This window comes from Canis lupus, chromosome 5 (genome assembly GCF_011100685.1).
Source record: "Canis lupus familiaris isolate Mischka breed German Shepherd chromosome 5, alternate assembly UU_Cfam_GSD_1.0, whole genome shotgun sequence".
Taxonomy (NCBI): domain Eukaryota; kingdom Metazoa; phylum Chordata; class Mammalia; order Carnivora; family Canidae; genus Canis; species Canis lupus.
The window spans coordinates 5,644,184-5,660,493 of NC_049226.1; the positions used below are offsets into that span (position 1 = coordinate 5,644,184).

The 16,310-nt window shown below is 35.6% G+C and overlaps 1 protein-coding gene across 6 annotated transcripts in view; it reads left to right on the top strand.

Moving 5' to 3' along the window:
- Nucleotides 1–16,310, top strand: part of ARHGAP32 (Rho GTPase activating protein 32) — a 291,250-nt gene that overhangs the window by 213,630 nt on the left and 61,310 nt on the right. For all 6 annotated transcript variants that reach the window (XM_038535656.1, XM_038535655.1, XM_038535653.1 and 3 more), the window contains one exon: nt 7,650–7,731. In XM_038535656.1, coding sequence (XP_038391584.1) covers nt 7,650–7,731 — 82 coding nt within the window. The remainder of the gene's footprint in view (nt 1–7,649; nt 7,732–16,310) is intronic.

Below are 16,310 nucleotides of genomic sequence, written 5' to 3' on the forward strand. Positions count from 1 at the left end.
ACCTCAATCAAATTGGGAAGAAAAAAACTAGAGAAGCATCTTTGACTTAGCTTTTTATGTACTCACCCCAATTGATAGTTTCCATCTCTTTATTACCTCTGTGGTCCTACATTCATATACTTTTCTTAATTCTTCATGCCATTTTTATGCTATACATTTTTATTATCACTTTCCTAGTTTGTTTGCAAAATCCTAAAATGTGCTTCTGCTTCATGTCATCCCCCCTTCCTCCTACCCTAAAAGTCATACACTACTACTAGAGCTTTCTTACTAAAACACACCTGTTCTGTCCCTCTTCTCAGAATTTGTCACTTTCATTTCATAGAAGAAACTTCAGCCCTCTTGCCATAATGTACAAGGCCCTCCGTGATCTCTGACCCCATTTTATTTCTCTAGTCTTATCTTACCAGTACTTTTATTTTATAAACTCAATTTCCAGACAGATTTAACTAACATTCCCCCCCCCCCCCATTACACAGGTTGCTCTTTTCATCTACTTGTTCTTCCATCTATAATGCCTTCTCTATCCTCATCTTATTCCAACCAAGGGGGAAAGATTTAAACCAACTGTAATTTTATTTTATATGTCATTGAGCTAATGTGGAAAAATGGATCTCATTTGTTAAGTACTTGTTATACATAAGCAGTTGTGCTCAATATTATCATTCCATTGGCTCCCTCCAATTTCTGCCATTACCCACATCTTCACTTGCCTTTTTATCCAGATTAGATTCTAGGGCCATCATTATTACATTTACTCAATACAAGTTTTTGCTTAAATTCTTCAGTCCTGTTTTCTCCTCTTGCTTCACTACTGGTCTCTGTTTGGCTTAATCCAAGAATGGATATTTCATTACTCTTCTTACTTAGGGTCTCATCAGTATTTGAGAGTACTTATTTTTTCCCTGATACTTTATTCTCTCAGTAGAAATGACCCAACAGTCTTAGAGTTCCTTCTATGTTCTCAGGCTTCCTTTACAAAAGGCACTTCCTCTTCTAGCAGATCCCTGAAAGTTTGAGGTCCAAGTAGCTTCTCATTCTGTGCTCTTTATCCTAGATGATTTTATTTACTCTTTCAACTTTATTTTTTTTAAATTTTATTTATTTATGATAGGCACACAGTGAGAGAGAGAGAGAGGCAGAGACATAGGCAGAGGGAGAAGCAGGCTCCATGCACCGGGAGCCTGACGTGGGATTTGAACCCGGGTCTCCAGGATCACGCCCTGGGCCAAAGGCAGGCGCTAAACCGCTGCGCCACCCAGGGACCCCTACTCTTTCAACTTTAAATTCAATTTAAAGTTTCTCATGTTTATACTCTGATTCCTGACCTTGCTTCCTTTTTTTTGAGATCTTTATTTATTTATTTGAGAGAGACAGAGAGAGGGAGACAGCAAATGAGTAGCAGGACAGGCAGAGGGAGAAGCAGACTGCCCACTGAACCGAGAGCCTAATGTGGGGCTCTATCCCAGGACCCTGGGATCATGAGCTGAGCTGAACGCAGATGTTCAACTGACTGGGACACCCAGGGACTTCTCCTGATCTTGTTTCTGAGTCCCAAACCTTAACGTTCTATGTAAGAGTAATGTTTTTAAAAGTAGAAGTTAGGGAGCTGGGATTTGATGTTTAGCAGACAGTGTAAATAAAACAGAGAAACCAGAAGCAAAGTGGTGTTTCCTGGGATATAAAGGTGGGGAACACAAATAGGAATATCTCAAAGAACCAATATAAAAAAATCACTAGATGAAAACAGGGCCTGGGAAGTCAGGAACTGAGGGAATTTGCTTCCAGTTTATTCCTTTCTATGTAATAACAGCAGCTGCTTCTTTGTCTCATTCTCCCTTTTTTTGAAAACTACTTTCTTGTTCTAACCAACTCAGTTGAGATAATTAAAGATTCAGACATAGTTCCAAAATCTTAAGAGACGGACTAATTGACTAACTTATGGTCTGATGAACTGTACTGGGATGGTATTGGCAGGGACACACGGTCTGGACTGGACAGAGAGATCCTAATGAAGAGTGGGTTCTTTAAGAATATTTGGGGAGTGGGAGGAAAATAATTGGCATTTCAAGGTGGGAGAGCATCAGTTTGTCTTGGTTTGAGTCTCCTGAGTGATGTGATTTTTCTTCAGTACAGAGGCATGCAAGTAGGGTGGTATATTGATTTATTTAGGGGGGGTTCCTGGATTGGTTTGGCAGAAGGTTAATATGTCAGGGAAATTAAGGGTACTGATATTTTTTAAAGTTCAAATGATCAATGACATGTTCATACTGGGTAGGAAAAAAAGAGATTGGAAGGGGACTAAGGACCCTAGTGGGGAAATATAGAGGGGGAATGGGGATCCAGTATCTGAATTAGAGCTTCAATTGTCATGGAATATATGAACACAAGAGGGCTGGGTGGAGAGGAAGTTGGAGTCTAAAGATGAAAAATTGGAAATTCTCTGAGGCCACATAGTTCCAGTTGATGAAAAATCTGTGGTATATCTCTGGAAGTAAGAGCATTATTTTACTTAATAAAAAAATGTTTTGGGGATCCCTGGGTGGCTCAGCAGTTTAGCACCTGCCTTCGGTCCAGGGCGTGATCCTGGAGTCCCAGGATCGAGTCCCACATTAGGCCCCTGCATGGGGCCTGCTTCTCCCTCTGCCAGTGTTCTGCCTCTCTCTTTGTTTCTCATGAATAAATAAATAAAATCTTTAAAAATAAATAAATAAATAAATAAATAAATAAATAGAATCTTAAAAAATATATTTTGTTATGCTAACAGCCCTAAAAGTTTCACTAGCCCTTAATTTCATAAATCAACCATTAGAATAGGAGTTTTTAAAAAAAAATCTGTGATCAGCACATTGTTGTGTTGAAATTCCTTTTAGATTTTGATTAGTTGATTAGTCTCTCTCAGAGAGACCATAGTTAGGATTAGGCTCCATTGGTAAGCAATGACTTCTTTCCATTCCCACTGTAACCAAAGCTCCAGCTTTACATTATTGCAGTAGTTTCTTATCTAACATTCCCTCTAAGTTGTACCAAAATATTTTTTTTCAGTACATTCACTTTTGTAACCAAACCTATTTCTTTTATAGTTTAAGCCTATCCTCAAGGTAGAAGAAGGTCAGAAAAATCAGATTGCAGTCTGTTACATTTAGGTCTGTCTTCATTTACTTGCAGAGAGGGAGCCGTATACCTGTCAAGCTGTTTGAAACCTATTCCCAGGAGCTATTAGAGTTAGGACAGGCCCTGGACTGAATATATAGTATAAATTGGTGGTGAGCCAGAACAAGTTGTGAAATTTTTAGGAATTTTGTAGTACAATTGTGAAACACAGCCGCTATTAAAAATTAAAGCACATAAATGTATAATTAAGTGCTTTATATTAAAAACAAAGGTAATAAATACTTAAAATTTCATTAGTAGTTATTTTACTATATTTTATTGTTATCTGTGCTCCTGAGGTATTTTCCATCTAGTGTTATGTATCCTATAAATACTAGCATAACAGGCTATTTTGTGTCTCTTTTCAACTCTGCATTCAGTTGTATCATGTTAGTAGCTTGAAATAAGCCATGGTAGGAGTATTTATAACAGGGATTCTGGCAAATGTTGTAAATCAAGGCCTTTCCTCCTGAAGGGCCAGTTGTACAACTTTGACCAGCACCCTGTGGGATATATAGTAGTCCTCCCTTATCCACAGGGATTCTTTCCAAGACCTCCAGGGAATGCCCAAAACTATGGATAGTAGTGAACCTTACGTATACTGTGTTTTTCCTATGCATTAACACATACCTAATGATAAAGTTTAATTTATAAATTAGGCACATGAAGAGATTTACAATAATAATATAAAACAGAAGAATTATAAAAATGTAGTAAAAGTTACATGAATATGGTCCCTCTCTCAAGATATATTTACTGTACTTAATCCTTCTTGCAATGTTGTAAGATGATAAAATGCCTATGTAATGAGATGAAGTGAAGCGAATGTGATAGAACATTAGGCTGCTGTTGACCTTGACAATGCAAGAGGAGGCGGATCATCTGCTTCCAGACCATGGTTGACTGTGGGTAACTGAAACTGAAACAAAACCTGTGGATAAGAGTGGAAGGGGGACTACTGTCATAATATTGCTTGCTTTTTCTAACTTTTTTTCAAAGACTTGGAGGAAAACTACCATATTGAAAGGTTTTTTTTTTTTCCTTCCAGTAAGCTCATCCCTAACCTGTTGGCAGCCTTATCTTTACATTGTTCTTTTCCTCCTTTTACAAGATTTTTATTACCTACTCCTCCACCCTGTGAGCCCTAGATATTGGTCTTTTCTCTCTCCTTATTGCTGGAGTTGAATCTCATTTTGATCCCTGCCAATATACCCAATTTTCCTCACCTTTCTCAGCCATATAAATTAGAGCTTTAGACATTGTCACTGCCGGCAGAAGGAATAATATATGAAACAGGATGACATAGCTTGTAGATCATATTACCAGAGTTCCAGTCACTGTTAACATTGGACGTTTTGAGTTTATCAGAATTGTTTATATTTGGTGAAATACTAGCTTAAGTATGAATCAGAAAAGTGAATGTTCATTAATTGTATTTTTAGGGTTAGTTACTTTCTTTTTTTCCCCCCTGGGGTTTAGTGGCATTCTTGTGTATATTTTCAAGAGAACACAGCTTCATGTTTTGCAATGGAAATTTTATAATAGGAAAATAGAATCTATTTGCCTTTCACAAATTTCTAGAATCATCTCTCCCAATAAAAGACTTATTAACAGGAGTGCTTTTGGTTTCAAGAAACAGAAAAGTGAACAGAAAAAGCGATTGATTGCCTCTGTTGAGTTAGCAACTTAATGATGCTAGGCAGGAGTTTTTAAGATTCTCTTGGCCTGTCTTTTAAGTTCTAATGATGGTTGCTACAGATCCAATCTTGATACCTGCATCACAACAGGAGGAAGGAGATAGAATAGTAGCAGTAGAGCTGTATTTGAATGTGCTGTGGCTACAATCGGATGCAAGGAGTCTGGGCGCTGAATATGTTGTTTAGCTAATAGTAAGATTATACTTCATCCTTTATTATACTTATGATAAAGAGAGACAAGTGAGCAGGAATTGGAGAGAGGCATTAAATGAGACTACCATGGACCTCTACATAGTACACAAGAGCTTGTTCACTCATACATCTAAACCTAATGGACTGAGACAAATTAAAAATATGCAGATGTAGCTAATATATATGATATAGTTCTCCAAAGAAGTTCATTAAGCTTTGTTCAGTCTAGGAAGTGATGGAAAACTAGTTTTTTTTTTTTTGCTGAAAGATAATTCGAGTTTAGAAACTAGATTAGATACTTTCACACAAATTATTGTGGTAGCTAATGTTATCCCCATCTTTACAAATTAGGAAACTGAGACAGATGTTAACTAATTTGCTCCAGATTACTGAGCCTAGTAAATGGACAGGCCAAGTTTAGAACCTGGTCTTTTCAATCCAGAAAATTGCAAACAAATGTTTATAAATCGAAATGAATTCTAATTTTATGGAAAGAGTATTTGATGGGAAAAAAAACCTGGTCCGCACATGCAGAAGGAGCTAAGTGTTCTGTGTCATCTACTTAATGGAGGAGCCGAGGAGCCTGAGCCCTCTAGGCTTGTAGTAGCTAGTGTATTGAATGCTAACACTTAGTGGGTGCTTACTATATGCATTTGCTTATACTGATCCATTTAGTTCCTTTTTTTTTTTTTTTTTAAGATTTTATTTATTTACTCATGAGAGAAACAGAGAGAGGCAGAGACATAGGCAGAGGGAGAAGCAAGCTTCCTGTGGGGAGCCTGATGCAGGACTCGATCCCAGGACCCTGGGATCACGACCTGAGCCCAAGGCAGACACTCAACCACTGAGTCCCAATCCATTTAATTCTTATAACAATCCTTATGCACTAGGTACTATTACTGTGTTTAGATGAAGAAACTGAAAACAGGGAGACTAAGTCACAAACCTGATCTTGCGAGTGAAAGACCTAGAATTGAACCCAGGCATTCTTACTTTTGAGGCTGCACATTAACTATGACACCATCTACCCTCCTATAACTGATTTGTGTAAGAGAGAATGAGAAGGATTTCTCAAGGTGATTCTTACCTGGTTCTAATCGATCTTGGAAGAATTTCTACTGGTTTAGCTATGTAGGATGTTGAATTATATATGGCATGAAATTTCACGAGTAAAATGAACACTTAAAGCTTCATTTTGGAAGGCAAGTCATAGGGACTTTAAGAATCCCAAATTCAGAGATCTTTTAAGCAAAACTGATACCTTGTTAATAACCCCTTTTCAGCTCATGATAACTGGTTACATCTTCATAATTTTAAGAACTACCATGGAATATCGATCCAGAAGTTGGAATAAGAAAGCAGCAAATGCATATGTGAAAATAATCCCATATAGATAGAAATTATACAGCTCAGAACTTGATGATGAATCATAACTTTTGGAAGACCATTCTATTCTTCCCGAGTCTGTCAACAGAGGGATGTAAAAAGTGATGTAGTTTTCATGTTCAGTTTCAACATCTGTTGCATGGTAGCCTGATTATATTCCTATCTAAGGAAACATCTATAAATATTGGCAAAGACCTCCTTTTTACTTTTGTTTCCAGGCTGTTTATCTCTGTATTTATTCTCTTGGCTATGTAGTGTATCTCTGTATGATCTGGGTGGTCTGTGGGTGAGCTCGGTATTTTCCTGATACAACTACTTAGGATTCCTTACCTAACACCATAGGCAGTTCTGCTACTAGGTCAATGTGGTGTGTTTCTCAAAGCAGGGTCTGTCATTACTGCTGAGATTGGTTGGTTTCTTCTCTTTTGCTTTCCCACTTATTCATATGCTACTAGCTCTTTCACGACAGTAGATACTGGGATTTGAAATGAGTGCTTGTTTCACCAATTTATTTTTGTCCTGTCATTTTTTTCATGAAACCTGTGAGAGAATGAAGGGAAAACGCACAAAAAATGTGAATGTGGTTTAGTGTTGATTTTTTTTTTTATTTTTTTTTTAATTTATTTATGATAGTTACAGAGAGAGAGAGAGGCAGAGACACAGGCAGAGGGAGAAGCAGGCTCCATGCACTGGGAGCCCGACGTGGGATTCGATCCCGGGTCTCCAGGATCGCGCCCTGGGCCAAAGGCAGGCGCCAAACCGCTGCGCCACCCAGGGATCCCTAGTGTTGATTTTTTTTAAAAAAATTAGGGAGAAGACAATAAATGTAAATGTTGGTCTTAGAGATACCAACACAACTAAGTTGAAATTTCAGCAACATAAGTTAGTAAGAGGTAAAAATTGTATGTAGTCCATGTATAGCTTGGTATTAGATTAAATATTTTAATTGGTGTAAAGAAAAAGTTTGGGAAATTAAAAACTAAAACTGAAAAAAGCAGACTTAGATATTTGAACTAATAGAACACAACTCTGTATACACATAGCAACAGATTGTTTTATTATTTGTTTGTGTAATTGGTATCATCTGTGATTTAGAGTCTTGGAATAATAGAATCCTTTGGGAGGGACTGTGGAGTACATTACTGGAATTGAATTGGCAGTGTTCACACACTGGTCTATGCTCCGGTTTAGAATCCTCTCTTTGCTGCTTTTCTTCTTTAGGTGGGACTCTTCCCTGGACACTGTGTTGAGTTAATTAATCAGAAAGTTCCCCAGTCAGTGACCAACTCAGTGCCAAAACCAGGTGAGTAAACTCTTCCATTAGTGTGGTTATTTTATCAACTGCTTATAGAAACAGATTTTCTCTTTTCATTAAACACATAGTTTGGTTTGCTGTTCTTTCCACTTACTGACATAATATGCATCCTTAATTTTATGTGGTTTTGATTTTTAATTTATTTTTATTTCTCGATTGATCATGTCACAAAGGTGCATTCAACATTTTAGATAATTTCAAAGAACTCCTTGGTCCATTAAGCCTTGTCATCATTTGTTTTTATAATTATTATAGCTTATTGAAGAACACAGTGATAAAGGAAAAATAACAGGTTTAAAGAACTCACACAGATGGTATGATTAGCTGAAAATTAATAACTTAAAGGGAATGTATATTTTATCAATGACTATGAACATCAAACTATTTTATTTTTAACAACTATTTTCAACAGCATTTTTCATTACTTAGTATATTTACAGTGCTTTGTAAATATGTGGACTGTTTTGTGAATAAATAAAGCAGTGTTACAGGGGGTGGAAATCAAGAAAATGGAAGTTTTTGTTCTTACGGGGGTGATTTAATCTAGGCAAATTCTATAGAATACTTAGCCTAGAAGTTTTTAGTGTGATATAAATTGTTTAAAGGAAAACAAAGAATTTGGAGAGAAGAGGAAGTAATTGAATTTATTTCTACTTGTATTATATTCCCTTTCCCTTTCTCTGCCATCCTCCCTACTCTGCACCAGTAGAAGAAAAATAAAAAGAAATCTGGGGCTCAGAATTTATTTGGACTGTTTTCCTTAAAGTATTTTCTAGGGTTAGGACCTATTTGTAAGAATTAGGGGGCAAAAAAGCTTATTTAGTATTTTCCTGCCTCTGTCCCCAAAGCACGCGTCAGACCATCTTTGCTTATAGTATTTAGGTAAAGGTAAAGGGCAATAACCCCTTTTGAAGCTTATTTCTTCACAGGAGGTTAGGAATTTTAAAATTTTAGGCAGGCTCCCTTTATTGTTTCGTAGAGAAAAATCCTTCAGAGTTATGTTCTCTGAAGTTTTTCTTGAGCCAGGATTCTTAGTCTCTTTTCAAGACATCTTTATCCTCTGTTTAATCTCCCTTCTTTGGGTAAACACTATTAAAACTTTCTAGGCAGCCCGGGTGGCTCAGTGGTTTAGCGCCACCTTCAGCCCAGGGTGTGATCCTGGAGACCCAGGATTGAGTCCCACATTGAGCTCCCTAAATGGGGCCTGCTTCTCCCTCTGACTGTGTCTCTGCCTCTCTCTCTCTCTGTGTCTCTCATGAGTAAATAAATAAAATTTAAAAATAAATAAATATCTTTCTTTAAAAAAGAAAATAAATAAATAAATTTTCTCAGTGGGTACTTGCTCAGTAAATGTTCATTAGCAGTTGTGATGACCATAGGTTTCTTTCTCTTTTAAATATGGCATCATTAACTTCAAATCCAATATCCGTTAGCAGGAAGTGTCCCAGCCCCTCCTTCCCCCCTGGCCCTAGCAGCTACTAGTCTACTGTCTGTCTCTATAGGCTTCCATATTTCATACAAACAGAATCATGTAATATGTGACCTTTTGTTATTAGCTTCTTTGACTTAGCATGTTTTCAAGATTCATTTGTGTATCAGAATTTCATTCTTTTTTATGGCTAAATAGCATTCCATTTTATGGATATACTCTAGTTTGTGTATCCACTCATTTTGAGTCATTTCCATTTTTGGCTATGAGTAATGGTGTTATGAACACTGGTGTACAAGTTTTTTGTTTAGATAGATATTTTCATCTCTCACGCATGTGTCTAGGAATAAAACTGCTGGGTGATATGTTAGCTCTGTGTTTAACCTTTTGAAGAACTGCCAGGTTGCTTTACAAAGTAGCTTACCATTTTACAATACCCCTGGCAGTGTATGAGAGTTTCAGTTGCTCCATATCCCTGTTACTGTGTTTTTGATTATTGCCGTCTTAGTGGTTATGAAGTGGTGTATCTTTGTGAGTTTGATTTGCATTTTCCTGATGACTAAATGTTGAGTATCTTTTTATGTGCTTAAGTAGCCATTTGCATGTTTTTGGAGAAATACCTGTTCAGATTATTTGCCCATTTTTTAATTGGGTTGTCATTTATTATTGAGTTGTAATTGTGCTTCATATATTCTAGATACAAGTCCTTTATTTGGTAATATGATTTGCAAGTGTTTTCTCACATTCTGTGGGTTGTCTTTTCCTGTTTTTATTCTGTCCATTGAAGCATCAAAGTTTTTAAATTTGATGAAGCTCAATATATTTTTGTTGTTGTTGCGTATGCTTTTAGTGTCTTATCTAGGAAGACTTTGCCTCACCTAGAGTTGAGATTTACTCCTATATTTTCTTCTAAAAAGTTTATAGTTTTATGTATTAGATTTTAGTTTAGGATTCATTTTGAGTAAGTTTTTGTGTCTGATATAAGATCCACCTCCATTGGACATCTAGATATCTAGATAGCACTATTTGTTGAAAAAAAGGTTGTTCTTTCCCCATTGAATTATCTTGACTCTCTTTTAGAAAATTAATTGACCTTAGATGTGTAAGTTTATTTTTGGACTTTTGATTCTATTCCAATGATCTAAATGTCTGTCTTAATACCAGTACTACCATGTCTTGATTACCTTTGTTTGTGGCAAATTTTGCTCTTATTTTATTCTTTCTCTGGATTAATTTAACTTTTTTGGGTCCTTTTAAATTCCATATGGATTTTAGAATCAGCTTGTCAGTTTCTACAAAGAAGTCAGCTGGATTTTGATAGGGATTGTATTGAATCCGTGTATCAATTTGGGAAGTAGTACTATCTTATCAATATTTATTAAGTCTTCCAATCCATGAACATGGGATATTTTTCATTTATTTAGACCTTCTTTAATTTTGCTCAGTGTTTTGTAGTTTTTAGAGTATAAGTTTCCATTTTTTGTTAAATTTATGTTTTTCTTTTTGATGTTATTGCAAATAGAATTATTTTCTTGATATCATTTTCATATTCATTGCAAGTACATAGAAACAATTATATATACTAGTCATGTATCCTGAAACCTTGTTGAAAGGTTTATTCTAATACATTTTTTTAGTTGGATTCCTTGGGATATTCTATATACAAGTTCAAGTCATCTGTGAAAAGCAATATTTTTACCTCTTCCTTTGCAATCTGGATGCTTTTTATTTCTTTTTCTTGCCCAATTTCCCTGGCAAGACCTTTAAGAATGGCCATCTTTGTCTCATTTCTGATCTTAGGAGAAAGCGTCCTTCATTCACCATTAAGTAAGATGTTAGCTTCGGGGTTTGCATAGATGCCCTTTATAAGATTGGAGAAGTACCCTTCATTTCTTAGTTTGTTGAATGATATTATCATGAAAGGTGTTGGCTTTTGTTAAATACTCTTTATCTGTTGAAGTGATCATGGGTTTTTGACTATTTTGAAGTTATTAAATTCAACATCAAAAATTTATTATGGTTTCTCATGCATTTTTTATATGTTTCTGTTGTGAAAACTTAACTTGTTAGGTATTAGGTGTCATTCTTGATAATTCTGCCTCAGAGATATACTGCAAACTCAGTTTTTAGCTAAAAAATACCTTAATATTGGTATTAAATTGTATCAATTAAATACTTTTTCATGTTTTGAATGAGAAAGTGATATTTCTAATAATGATAACCTCCAAAAGCCTTTAAAACTTGACAACATTACTCAGTTATTGATAGTTTTGGAAAATAAGTTTCTATTAATATACCCGTATGACATTGTTAATTTTAAATTAGTGATGACATACAATGACAGCATACCTTCACAAACTAATATTTTATCTTTTGTGAGCAACATTGCAGGGTTGGCATAAGGAAATGTGCATTCTTAATATATTTTGAAAAGGATGATATGAATTCTATCAGCCTCAGGCTTGTTTCACACTTTAAAACTGTCTTTGCCTACAGTATAAACAACTTGAATGTTCTATTTATTTTTAACATTGCCATCTGTTACTGTTAGATGCCAAATCTGAAAGATGCAGCTATAGTTTGAGACTGAAATTTAAAGCTCCCTATATTATTACACAACAAGGGCAATAGGAAAAATTTTCCCTTTGGAGCTCCTCTTAATGTTCTCAATATGTTCAATTATTTGTGTATATAAAAATAAAAATCAATGAGTCACCATGTCCTGACCAAGAAAGCAAGCATCCATGCTGCCTTAAGAAAAAGAAGGTGCTGTAAAATGAGATTGAAGGAGGAGAAAGGGAGAGAAGAAGAGGAAAGAAAAGAAGAAGAAAGAAGTTTGTCCATAAGAAATTGACAGTTCAGTCACCATCGGTTATGGTTTGATAGAAGATGAGGTTGAGGTCGGAGAAGGGAAAGTAAATGTGGTTTTCTTTGTGTTTATCCTATTTGGAGTTTATGGAGCAGTTGGTTTTATTTATTAATCACTTTCTTCAGGTTTTTAGTTTTCTCAGCTATTATCTCTTCAATATTTCTCTTTCTCTTTTCCTGTTTTTCCTTTCTCTTTTCTTTTACATATCAGATTTACTCTTTGATATTGTCTCACACATCCTCTTCTCAGTTTAGATACTTTATATTGACCTGTCTTAAAATTCACTGGTTTTTCTCTCCCTGTAGGCTTCTCTTAAGCCTGTCTAATGAACTCTTCAATTCTTACATATTTTATTTCTTAGATCAACATTTGTCTGTTCTATAATTTCTATGGTGGAACTCCTCATTTTCTCACATTATCTACCTTTTTGTGTAGACAAAAAGAAGAAAGAGGGGTGGAGGAAGAAGGGGGGGAAGGTAGGGAGAGAGGGTAAGAGAAAAGCAAAGCAAAGCTTATTTTCGAAGTATGAACTTCTTAAAATGAACAACTAGGGAATTTAAACAAAATGTTTCTTCTGAAAACAAAGTTTGGACAGAAATTTTAAAATACCTCTTTGAAGCAATGGAAAGTTAATAAGGCAGTAAACACTTACAGAGCTAAGGTTAAGCAGAGAAAGGAAATCCTGAAGAGTAATCCATGTATATGGAAGCATTATTCCCCTAGTGTATCTCCTGATGGAGTAGAGAAAGTCACAGTGCCAGGGGAATAGAAATTGGAGTTCAGAGCCCAATGGGGCAGAGTTGCTGATAAATGCCCCAGGTTTTGAGTTAGGACTTTTGTGAAATTGACAACCAATCCTAAACTGATTCTAAAATTTATATGGAAATGCAGAGCCCCAAACACACAAGACAGTTTTGAAGAACAGAAAAGTGGGAAACTTACTATTTTAAACATCAATATTTGTTGGGTTTTTTAAAAGACTTATTTATTAGAGAGAGTGAGAGTGGTAGGAGCAGGCAGGGGAAGAGGGGGAGAGAATCCCAAGCCAACTCCTCTGTGATAAGCACGGAGTGGGGCACAGAGCTGAATCCCACTATCCCGAGATCACAACCTGAGCCCAAACCAGGAGTTGGACACTCAGTTGACTGCACCACCCAGGTACCCCAGACTTATTGTTAAAACTTTGCTTATTAAGATGATGGTATTGGGATGCCTGGGTGGCTCTGGTTGAACGTCTGCCTTCAGCTCAGGGTGTTGTTCTGGAGTCCCGGGATGGAGTCCTGCATCAGGCTCCCTGCATGGAGCCTGTTTCTCCCTCTGCCCATATCTCTGCCTCTCTTTCTCTCTCTCTGTCTCTCACAAATAAATAAATAGTAAATAAGATGATGGTATTGATTCAAAGGTAGATAAATAGATGAGTGGAAGAGAAGAGAGTCCAGAAACAAACCTGTGAATGTATAGATACTTGATTTATGACAAAGGTGGCATTGTAGAGCATTGTCAAAAGGATAGTCATTTCAATAAATGGTGCTAGGTTACCTTGAGTTTTATATATTTATGATTCTTATTTAATTTGGTATACCAAATCATTTCCAGGAGAATTACAGATCTATATGTGAGAGGTAAAACAATAAAACTTTTAGAAGATAATATATAGTAGAATATCTTCCTGACCTGTTTTCATGATCTTGAGGTAGACCTAAGCAGTAATCATAACTGAAAAGCTTAATAATTAAACTTAATTAAAGTTCAGAACTTCATCCTAATGCCCTTATTAAGATATGAAGAGGGCAAGTCACAAAATGAGAAAGATATTTGACAAAGGTCACATAACACAAGTATGCAAAGAGTCAATATGAAATAGACTAATAAACTGATTTGTTTAATTGAGTAAAAACTTGAACAGGTACTTTAGTAGGCATATGACAAGAAGGTCAACATCATTAGTCTTTAGGGAAATGCAAATTAAAATCTTGCACTCTTTAATGCATACCCACCAGGATGGTTAAAATATAAGAATAACAATACCAAAGGTTGGCAAGGATATATACATCAGTAGGAATTCTCACACACTGCTGGTAGGAGTGTAATGTGGGACAATCATTGTTTGGCATTATATACTGAATTTGACACACTCCATGTGATGCAGCAGTTTCACTCTTAGCTATATATAGAATGTTTATAGCAACTTTAGTCCTAATTCTCAAAAAACTTGAAAAACTCAAAGGTATATCTATAATGGAATGGATAAATGAAGACATGTTCATTGAATGGATTCTTCTATACCAATGAAAATGAAATGAATTATGGTTATATGCAATAATACGGATGAATTTCACAAAAATAAATGTTGAGTTGAATACATGTTGAAGCCTGCTGTACATACATACATATGCTGTATAATTCCACATGAAGAGAGAGTTCAGAATCATAGAGCTCAGGGCCATTCTGTAGTGTTAGAAGTCAGAATGGAAGGAAGGGGATAGATGATTGGGATAGGTAGGAGAGATGATTCTAGAGTACTGCTAATGTTTTGTTGATCCTGGTGGTGATTATACAAGAAGGTAATAATGTTGAGCATCTTTTTATGTGCTTATTGGCCATTTGTAGAGAAATGCCTTTTGAAGTCCTTTTGTCATTTTTGAATTGGTCACTTTGCATCTTTTAAGTATACCTCCCATCCAGATGAATGTTCTTTGCAGTATTGCTTTATTATTCAAATGTTGTAAATAACATTTTCAAAATAGATTTGGCATTTCCATACTGTGAAATACTCTGCAGCTATCAAAAACAGAGGTAGAGGTGTATGGAATTTTTTTCTGTGATGTATTATTAAATGAAAAATCAAATCACAGCATAGTATAGCCCCACTGTAATTTCATAGAAGAGGATCTAGAAGGACACAAGCCTGATTTGAAAGGGCAATGAGATTATGGCGATAGCAAGAGACATTTCATTTTTTCTCTGTTTACTTCTCTATTTTTTAACTCCTTTATAGTAAACATGTGTTACTTTATGAAATATGAAAATATTATTGTATTTCCCCTTAACGCCATCCTTCTCAGTGCAACCACTCCATAAAATAGATATGTTTTGACAATAGCTTTAACTTTGACATTTTATTCAATTTATGTTTATGTGTGAAAAGCAGCACATTTGAAGAAACAAGAGCATAGGCTCCAACCTTAAGTTTTAATCCTCGTGCCACACTTTACTGTGGGTGGGTGCACATCATTTGGTTTCTCTGACATTTAATTACCTTACCTAAAAAGTGAGGCAAGATTCCTTTGAAGATTAGGGATAAGGCTTTAAAGCCCCTGGATATTTAATAAATGTCAGCTGTATTATGTATTGATATATGTTTATCTGCTGATATATTATTTTAAGTTCCAGTGTCACCACTGGATTTAGATTTAGTTTCTGTAGATATGAAATTAATATATTATTTGTTGGTAAGATCTGTCAGCATGTCACAGTATAGTAGAGAGAGAAATGAATTACATTAAATGAGTTACAGAATCTCATGGGATCTGGTGGGGGAGGGAGCCTCTTTGGATGGGGTCACTTGAATAAAGTTTGTGTTATAAATTTTTGTCTTTTATTGGTGACAGCTACATAGAAGTAGCTGAGGCTTTCATTTGGGGAAAAGATTTAGTAATTAGATGTAATACTGATGAAATGCTTATATTAAGAAGTAGTTTATAAGGTAACAAATTAGCCCAAATTTGTAATATAATTTTGAAATAAATTTTTTTTTTGTGTTGTTTTCTTTTAGGGACCTGGTCCTCTAGTGTGTTGCTTCCTTTGTTGTTTTACTAATTTTTTATTTTTTATTTTTTACCAATTTTGCCTAATTCTAGATTTTTTTCCCCTTTATTTTCGTTTATTTGCTCCTGGATTGCTTCTGTTTTCTTTCTTTGAGTTTCTAGCACTTTGCTCTTCTGTAACCGTGTTTCGTTAACATGTCACTTTATTATGAAGTGACCAGACATTTTATATCAAGTAAAGTAAGTGTAGGTTTTTACTTATGCGCAGTGTTGTATTGAGCATATGCTCATATTCTGGAGGCTAATCCTTCAAGAATCAGATATTAGAATCGGTACCCTAGGAGGCATTGATGCAAGAGAGTACAAAATGCTAGAAGGCCCTGGGAAGTTTTCTTTCTGAATACATTGCAAGCAACAAAATATAATATTTTCATACTCTGTATCAGGGAAAAAAAAGGTAGAAGAGTCATACTAGCACATATCTGTAAAATGCCTTAGAGGG